The sequence below is a fragment of the Grampus griseus genome, assembly GCF_964374135.1.
Source record: "Grampus griseus genome assembly, chromosome: 16".
NCBI classification, from domain to species: Eukaryota; Metazoa; Chordata; class Mammalia; order Artiodactyla; family Delphinidae; genus Grampus; species Grampus griseus.
Genome location: NC_139010.1, coordinates 67862938 through 67873275, shown reverse-complemented (window position 1 = coordinate 67873275; position 10338 = coordinate 67862938). Strand labels below are relative to the sequence as shown.

Here is a 10338-nt window from a genome sequence, read left to right as displayed (position 1 = left end):
CCAGTATTTAGCATTCATTAGGCACCTCTGGTGTCCTAGGCACAGCCAAGAAACAGCAGTCAGTGCTGTGTTGGGTTTTTATAAGCACTCAGCAAAGACAGCCACAAAGAAAATCTTTCTCCTCTGATACAACCCCCTCCCCCTCAAAGTCATTCCAAGTAAGGAGAGTAATTTACTCCAAGAGCAGTGTGACTTAGATTTCCTAGTCACTGTGATTGAGACATTTTAGGAACCAAGATCAAAATTCAGCAGTAACAGTTGGAAGGAAGTAGGTAAAAATACCTCTACTTGCAAATGATGAAACTCAAAAGAATCATGGGTAAAACTACTAATAAATATTAAAAGAGTTCAGTAAAATAACCAAATAGAAAATTAGCATACTTTGCCAGCTATTAAAGTACTGTCCTTCAGCTCCAAACCCACCCATGTCTACTCAGCTTTGTGAAGCAGAAATGGGATTCTACAAACCCAATTTCAGTTTTGTCAGTTAAATGAATAATGAATTTATCATTACTAGATCTTACAGGTCATGTAAACCTGTGAGATCTCTTTATTAAGTGTCAGTACTACAGATTTGGACAGATTTTTCTGTGTGGCTTTTACCAGTAGGGGGCCCTAGAGGGAGACCACAGGGCTGGAAGAGGGAGAAGGGACTCACTTTTTCCTTTTGGCTTCCTGCCTACTTCCTCCTATTCCTGTGAATGTCTCCAAGCAATGAGCCCTCACTCTAGTAGCAGCAGTAGCAGGGATCCAATTTTCAGTTTCTCCAAGAATTACAGAACCAGCCTCCTCATGCACCCTTCAAAGACACCAGCTCCAGCCAGTCCATGTCCTCTCCTCAGAAGTCCACTTCCCATAGGCCCTTTCTCTGAGCTTGGAGAGGCCAGCACCAGCCCAGCAGACCCCTCCTGAAAGTCCAAGTGTCAGCTCTGCAGGACCCCACCCCAAACTTCTAGATTTAATAACTTCATCCTCTTCCCTTTTTACCCTATGGGCAGTAGCCACTTCCTGAAGGGCCTTCCTCTGTGACACCTTGGTGTTCTTTTTTCATCTTTTCAGTTACCCACTTAACACCTTTATATCAGTTAGCAATTAGTTGTATGAAATAATCTGTGTTAATTGTTTCTGTTTCTCTCTTCTGACCCGACCTTGATTGATACCTATTGCAGAAAGCAACAGACTTCACATATACAAAATAACCTATTAGAAGATACAAGGGAAGAAGAGGCGAGAGCGACCCTTGGACTGGCCAAAGCCGCGCGCCACTGCATCCCCGTGTCCAGCGCATACGTCCCGCCGCCGTCGCCACCATGCCCAAGAGAAAGTCTGAAGGGGATGCTAAAGGAGATAAAACCAAGGTGAAGGATGAACCACAGAGATCTGCAAGGTTATCTGCTAAACCTGTTCCTCCAAAGCCAGAGCCCAAGCCTAAAAAGGCCCCTGCAAAGAAGGGAGAGAAGGTACCCAAAGGGAAAAAGGGGAAAGCTGATGCTGGCAAGGATGGGAATAATCCTGCAGAAAATGGAGATGCCAAAACAGACCAGGCACAGAAAGCTGAAGGTGCTGGAGATGCCAAGTGAAGTGTGCATTTTTGATAACTGTGTACTTCTGGTGACTGTACAGTTTGAAATACTATTTTTTATCAAGTTTTATAAAAATGCAGAATTTTGTTTTACTTTTTTTTTTTTTAAGCTATGTTGTTAGCATACAGAACACTTCATTGTTGTTTTTTGGGGGAAGAGCACATGTCACTAATAGATTGTCTCTGAAGCTGGATTGACATGGGAGAAAAACACCTTTCCCGTCTGGTTTTGAGAGACTTCCTCTTGGTTCCCAGGAAGGAGGGGGTTCCTTGATACTGACACACAGTAGCCACCTTGGCACAAATGCCTTGTGGTGTGGAAACTAAAGTTAGTTTTTATGTTCTCTTCTCCCTCTCCACCTTCAGCATAGACTTGACTCCCTTAAACCCAGAGACCTGTTGGAACCTGACCCCCAATAATTGGTTACCAGTATGTCAGGCAATCTGGACTTTGCATTGTCACCACTGAGATGGCGTCCCTCAAAAGAGCAGCGGCTCCTTCTTTAGATTGTGGATCTTCAGATTGATACTTTTGCCATTTTCATTTCCTGAAAGGGTCGGCTTGTGAAAAGTTGTTAAACAACATACTAAATGTGAAATGTCAACCCTCACTCTAAACTTTCCCTTTCAGAGCATCACATGAAGACTTCATGGGGTTTTATAGTGGCTTTCTGATTTTGGTAGTCCATTGCAAAAGGGAGTTTGAAAGTTGTATACTGTTAACGATTGTCTGCCCATGTCCTGCCTGAAATACCATGATTGTTTATGAAAAGTATCTTTAATGAAGCTGGATACAGTTTGACTTGGGAAAAAAAAAAAAAAGACGATACAAGGGAAGAGAAGATAAAACCCCATTCACAATAGCAAAGGGGGTTAAAAAGTAAGATAAAAAAAAAAACCTAGGCATTAACCTCACAAGAAATGTGCATAACCTGTATGAGGGAACCTATAAAATACTCCTGAAAACACAAAATTTGTTTGAACCAATAGAAAGACATGTTCTTAGGAAAACTCAGCATCATAAGGACATTTATTGTGATCCCAATAAAGATTCAGTTAAGTTTTTTTTCTGAAGCTAAACAAGTTGATAATAAAGTTCATATGGAAGAATAAAAAAGCAAGAATATCCAAGAAAGCTCCCCAAAACAAAGAATAATGGTGAGGTAAGGGCTAGACCTACTGGATATTAAAACATATTATAAAGCCTTTATGAATAAAACGGTGTGCTATTACATCATTGATAGGCAGACCAATGATCCAACAGAAAACCCCAAAATAGATCTAAGCATATATGGCAATTTAATACTTGATGACAACAGTATCTCAAATAAATGGTAAAAGATAAAGTTTTAATAAATGATGTTGAGACTACTAGATGACCATATGGAAAAAAACAAAATATTCATTTCTCAAATTCCAAACGGAGTAGAGATTTAAAAGTTTTAGGATAAATTCCAAACGGAGTAGAGGCTTAAAAGTTTTAAATAATAAATGGGGAAGGGACTTCCCTCGTGGTCCAGTGGCTAAGACTCTGTGCTCCCACTGCAGGGGGCCCAGGTTTGATCCCTGGTCAGGGAACTAGATCCCACATGCTGCAACTAAGCATTCACATGCTGCAACTAAAGATCCTGCATGCCACAACGAAGATCCCACACAGGGCAATGAAGATCCTGCATGCCACAACGAAGATCCCACACAGGGCAATGAAGATCCGGCATGCCGCAACTAAGACCCGGCACAGCAAAATTAAATTAAATTAAATTAAAATAAGGAAAATCTGTCCTAGCTATGACTCAAAACCTAAAAGCAATAAAAGGAAAGATATATACATTTAAGGACTTTTTTTTAAAAAGGTTTTGCACAACAAAAAAAAAATCCTATAAAGTTAAGAAAATGGCAAGCAGGGAAACTATTACAATGAATATCATAGACAAAAGACTAATATTCCAAATATATGAAAATCTAAAATTCAGAAAAAGACTAACAACCCAATTTAAAATAAGCAAAGTATATGAACAACCCAAAACCTTTAATTAAAGATATTTGACCTTGTTCAAACTAAGAGCAAATAAAACTACATGCATATGACAAAAGAATCATATCTAGAATATAAAAAGAATTTCTAAAAGAAGCAAAACAATCTAATATAAAATGGAAAAAAAAAACTTTAACAGGCATTTCACAAAAGATATTCGAATGACTATGAAAAGGTATTGTACTTAACACCACTAGTCATTAAGGAAATACAAATATAAATCATAATAAACCATCATTACATACCCACCAGGATGGCTAATATTTTAAAAGACTAATAACAAATTTTGGCAAGGATGTGGATCAGTGAGAGCTCTCATAGGCTGCTGATCAGGCATAAATTGGTACAACTATGTTGGGAAACTATTTGGCAGTGTCAGCTAAAGATAACATGAGTCTACCCCATGACCCACAAATTCCACTTCTAAATAAATACCCAAGAGAAATAAGTGTAGATGTCCCAAAATGACATGGACAAAAATTCTCACACTAGTGTTACTCAAAAAAGCACCCCCCAAAAAAAACTGGAAAACCTAAGTGCCCATCCACAGAATAACTATAATTTACTTAATCATACAGTGAAATAGTACACAGTAGTAGAAAATAACCAACATGCTACAGAAACCACATGGATGAATCAAATGCTCAATGAAAGAAGCCAGAAATAAAATCATGCTTGTGTGATTTATTTATATGAGGAAAAGGTATCCATGATGCTAGAAATCAATACTAGTTAGTTCTAGCAGCACTGTTGACTGAGATAGAAGAAAGAAGGCTTCCAGCTTCTGGAAATATATCTTGATCATGATGATAGTTACAGATGTGTATGTAAATAAAAGTATATCAAATTTTACACTAAAATTAGTTCACTGTACCTACTTTGTATGTTAGACCTCAATGAACTTCAGGGATACCAGAAAAAGAAAAAAACTGAAATACTATTTCTCACCTATTAAACTGGCAAAAATTTAATAAGTTTGACAACACTGTTGGTGAGGTTATGGTGAAATGGGCACTTCATACATTGCTGGGTTGCCGGTACAACTTTTATGGAGGAGAATTTGGCAATGTCTAGCAAAATCACTTACGCACCTATCCTTTCACCTCACAATTACACTTCTAGGAATCATTACTGTCAAGAATACAAAATGATGGTGTATAAAAATATTTATTGGGGCATTTTTTATCATGACAAGATTAGAAACAAGATCTATGCTTATCAACTGGGGGTTTGTTGAAAAAACAATGAAATTTCCATATAATGGAGGATCATGCAGTATGAAAGAGAATATAGAATACTTTCCTGGTTATATTCTTCAGTGATAAAAGGTGCAGAACGCTCTTTGGAGTATGTGATTTGTAAGGGCAGGGAGTGTCGTGGTTTAAAGATAGCTATGAATTCTTTCACACGCCTTTCGTCCAGAATTGTGACCTCTTTTCCTGCCTTTTGAATCTGGGCTGGCTTATGACTACTTTGAACAATAGAATATGGTGGAAGTGACACTTGATCAGTCAGACTCTAGCCTTTGAATGGACTGTCAGCTTCCCCTTTACTCTCTTAGAACCATAAACCATCATGTAGGAGGTCCTACTACCCTGCTGGAGAGACTACCGCATAGCCCTGAAACCACCTGGAGAAAGAGGAGGGCCCAGCTGCGCCCACATTTCCAGCCATTCTTGCCAAGGCACCTGGCACGTAAGTGAGTTGTCTTAGATCCTCCTGGCCAGCCCAGCCCAGTCAGGCCCAGCCACCACAAAAATATCATTGACACCACATGGAGCGGAAAAATTGCATGCAGTAGTAGTAATATGCATATTTTTATTTTTAAAGTGTTACATGTATTTTGTAGCAAATAATCAATTGGACATCACTAGGAATCAAAATGTCAAAAATAAGTATAAATTAAAGACCCCATGAAGTTAAATTTGAATGGAAAATATCAGTATGTACTCCTATTTTTTCTGTTTCTAAAAATAAGTATTTCCTAGTTCTGTCCATTGAAAAGGCGTAGAAGCAATGACAACCCAGTGGCAATGAGCAACACGAGGGCCCAGATCGCACTCTCTAGATATCATTACCCACAAAAAGGCACCAGGACTTCTCATAGAAATGACTGAATCCAAGCCTGAGGTTGGAAATACACACATTAGCCTAAGGTGTCTTGTACCAGGAAGGCAAAGAAGCTATCGAAGACAAATGGAGTCATGCCAAAAGTCATAGGAGCCAAATCAGAGAAACATAGTGGCCTAAGATGACATCATGTGAGAAAAAGAAATCATGACTGCACTGGATTGAAACATATCAAATATATAAAAATTCATGAGTTTGTCGTGATACTAAAAAAAATAGAATCTCATTCATCACCACTGGAGGTTGCTAAGGCGCCAACTTATTACTCTAAAATTGGATAAAGTGAAAAGATCACTTAACTTTGCCTTTTCTGTATGAATTCTGTTTCAGAGTACTGAAAAGATTACTGGGGGAAAGTTCTTCCATACAGAAAAATCCCAGGTAATAAAGTCAGAAGGAGTGGTGAAATTTGAATATCACCATTTGGCAACCCCATTGAAATAACAGATTAGGCAATAACTATGAATGGATGCTAAAATTCATTAGCTGTAAGGTTGATGGAGAACATCACAATGGAGAGATCAGGCTGACATCACTTAACCACACAAGTCTATCTTTGCAACACTAAAAATGGGAGAAGCACACATATGCTTCCTGATATATTACAATACAAAACACATAGCTCCACCCGTGAACCTATGAAATGCTCCTTTCAAATAAAAAAAAAAAAAAATGAACCTGAATCTGCTCAATCTCTAGATACAGCTGCAAGATAACAGGAAATACCAGGAATAGAGTAACAAGCTAAATGACCTAATGAGAAAGTAATCACCCCAATCCAGAATGTGGAATATTTTGCAAGCCAAATGTTCTAGTACCTCCAACAAATAAAATGGCATAAGGGGTGGGAGAGATGGGTAAGAGAGTCTGACATATGAAAACCAAATGCAATATGTAGACCTTTTTGAGATCCTATATAACTAACTGCAGAGTGACTCGGGGAAAAAAAACTCTCTTTTGAGTTTATCAGTTTCTTAGTTAACAAGGTGAAAGTTAAACATTTACCTACCTTATGACCTAGAAATTCCATCCCTAGTTATTTACCCAAGATAAATGAAAATATATATCCACAAAAAGATGTGTACAAGAAAGTTCATAGTCATTATTCATAATAGCCAAAAAGTTGGCATCGGGGGGTGGGGGAGATGCCCATCAACAGAAGAATGGATTAAAAAAGAGGGTGGTATATTCATACAATGGAATACTAGTTCTTAACAAAAACGAAATGAATTACTATATACACAACATGGGTAGATCTCACAGGTATTATGCTAAATGGAAGAATCTAAACACAAACCAACATAGTATGATGCCCTTTATATGAAATTCTAGAATAGGCAAAACTATGGTGAAAAAAGTAAGAAAAGTGATTGCCTCTGAAGGAAAGTTGACTGGGATAAAAGTTGACTGGACTTTCTAGGGTGATGGGAATGTTCTGTATCTTGATAGGAATGTGGATTACAAGAGAGTATGCATTTGTCAAAACGTGTGGAAATGTACACTTGAGATTTGCAAACGTCACTCTAAGTAATTTTTTAAAAAGAACTATAAACAAATGCTAGCTGTAGTCAAGAGGTTTTCTTTTCACAGTGGTATTAGCAATTCTAAAACCACTTTCTGTATATTCTAGGCTTGAACAAATAAGTAAATACTTTGAGGATAACATCCATTGAGGGCCAGGTTTCTTAGGATTGGAGGATAGAGATACAAATGTGGAACGGGGAACAACTAAAATGTACGGATTGGGACTAGAGACATCAATGTTAATTTATAGGTTTTAATATAATTTTAATACTTTCTGGTTTTATAAATAAAATACATGTGTATACATGCATTTCCTGTCTCTGTCCACTGAGGCATCACCAAAGGAATAACAGTAGCAGTGAGCACACCTGGCATCCAGAGCTTGGCTTCTAAATACTATTCTCCATTAAAAATAGTAAGAACTTTTTGAAAAAGCTGAATTCAGATCTAGAACAGGGAAAACACAGGGGATCCTAGAACACCTTGTTGCACCAAAAGTTAAGGAAGTGCTCAAAGAACAAGGAGCTCCCCACTAGTTACTTATTTAACTGTACAATGGAGAAACCTGGGGACACTATCTTAACCATATGAATCTTAACCAAATGATCAAAGTCAACATCACCAAGATCCTCCTGATATGATGCACTGAGACCAACACATCACTGCTTTGGCATTACCGTCAAAAAGGCATAACTTAAAACTAATCATAAGGAAACTTCAGACAAACCCAAATTGGGATGTTCTACAAAATAACTGGCCTGTACCCTTAAAAAACATGACAAGGTCAAGAAAGAGAGAGATTGAGGAACTTTTCCATATGAAAAAGACTATGGGGACACAACAACTAAATGGGTGATCCTGGATTGGGCCTGGACTGGAAGAAAAGACAACTATAAAAAAGAATTATTGGGAACATTGCCAAATTTTGCATGTGGACTGAGGGTAGATAATAGTATTATATCAGTGGTAACTTTCTGGCTCTTGATAATTATACTGTAGTTATATAAGAGAATGTCTTTGCTTTCAGAAAATGCACACTGAAGTGTTTACTAGTAAAGGGATATGATCTGCAATATACTCTTCACATAATTCAGAAATATATATATAAGTAGTAAATCAAATAGAGCAGAATGTAAGCATTTGGAAAATTTAGGCAAAGGGTATAATGAGAGTTACTTGCACTATTCGTGCAACTTCGTTATCAGTTTTAAATTAATATATTTTTAAAATAACAAACCCCCAAAATAATCCTTTTGTAAATCAGAGAAATGAATACCGACAGGGTTAGATGATCTTTAGCAATTCCTGGTAATTCTGAGTGCTGTGATAATGACATGGTGATTATGTTTAAGTCTTTGCTAGTTAGAAATACTGAATTATTTGCGGGTGATACATGATGTCAAAATCTGCTTTAAAATATTCCAGTAAAAACAAAAAGTGAGGGGATAGATAAAAAGAATGGTTGAATACTGATAAATCTGGGTGATGGGCACAGGGAACTTCAATACACTATTCTCTTGTTGCACATAACTGAAATTTCCCATTAAAAAAAAAGTTTGCCAGATACATCAGGAAAGCATTCTCCAAGTAATGGAGAGGGAACCTTATCACCTGGGTCCCAGTTTCCACTGTGCGGTGGCCTCAGCAGGAGCCTGGGCAAGGTGAGGTCTGTCTGGTTAACTCTGCCTGGTCATTCGCAAAATGAGGCTCAAAGCTGCCTGTGTGTCTCACTGCCAGGGCTCTTCCGAGGTGCAGAGTGAAAAGGATTTGCCAAGTCTCCCTGGCAGTGGCCACATGTGCGAGGGCGGAGCTCTTGTCGCGTGGCTGCCCCCTGCCTGCCATTCAGCCCAGCCGCCTGAGCTGCTGGCCTTCAAGGTCCACTGTAGGCGGGCTGCATCCCACATACACACCTTCTGCTTTTCCAAATACTTTGGCAGCAGCAAACATGGGGGTGGCAAGTGAGAGGGGGAGCTGCAGGAAGTCTGCCTTCATTACGGAGGAAATAAACACATCAAGAGTGATTTTCCTCTCGGGAAGAAATTAATTTCTAAATGAAATAATGAGTTTCCTGATAGTCATTTGCAAGGCTTGGGACCTCGGAGCCGGGCCCTCTCCCTCTCTCTGTTCACTACCCCTCAGCCAGCTGTTTAGCTTGCTCTGCCTTGTCTGTGGATTAATGCCCCTTTCCCTGGCTGAGCTCGCCCTGGTGACACATGAGCCCTTCTCGGTCTGAGAAGTGGGATAATGAGACGTCCAATTAAGGTGAGGTTCCGTGAGCTCTGGCTCCAGAAACACAGCCTGGCTGCGGGAGAGGGCTTTCAACTGGCTTGAGACAAGGAACAGATGACTTTGGGGACCACAGTCCTGAACGTGCCATTCTCAGGGCAGCTCTGGACGGCACAGCTGTGAGGCAAACCGAGAGTGGCTCCCTGGCCCCTGGCAAGTGAGGGAGAGGACCTGGTGAGGCGTCCTCGGAGAATTAGGGTCACCTGGGTAACTAGATATCTTACTGCTGTGTACCCTGCCACTGCTTACCTTTCAGACTGCTGCTGGCCCTGCCACTGAGGCCACATGGAGTGAGGAGTGAGCTGGGTGGCTCTCAAGGCAGAAGGAGTACCCCTCCCCCAAAAAAGTAGAGACAGAAGAGCTGCGTCCATAATGAAAGTAACTAACGATGGTCATCCGTCACTCATTTAGGGTTAAGTGTTTGAAATGTATTATTCATCTAATTTTCCTTAAAAATATATGTTATTATCTCCACTTTTGTTATATATTTTTAAAATATTTAGATACATTTATTACCTCCACATGAGAAACCTGAAACTGAAGATAAAGTGACTTTCAGAGACCACAAAATAACAAGGGGGATGTAAGATTTGAACCTAGAACAAGTTTGAGTCATAAGTCCCAACTCTTAACCTCCACCGGCTCCAGGAATGGAAGGCTCAATCAAGGGGAGTCCGGAATTCTGGGGCAAGAAATGTACCCCTGAGCCTGGGGCAGAAGGCTGACCTCCAGTCTCTTTGAAGGTCACCAGGCTAAAAGCCAGGAAAACAGATCCCACATG

The 10338-nt window shown here is 39.4% G+C and overlaps 1 protein-coding gene across 1 annotated transcript; it reads left to right on the top strand.

Moving 5' to 3' along the window:
• Window positions 1-1224: 1224 nt before the first annotated feature.
• On the top strand, window positions 1225-2101 carry LOC309834608 (non-histone chromosomal protein HMG-17-like). Its single transcript, XM_082673576.1, has one exon. The coding sequence runs from the start codon at window positions 1311-1313 to the stop codon at window positions 1578-1580; it is 270 nt and encodes an 89-aa protein (XP_082529702.1). The 5' UTR covers window positions 1225-1310; the 3' UTR covers window positions 1581-2101.
• Window positions 2102-10338: the final 8237 nt, after the last annotated feature.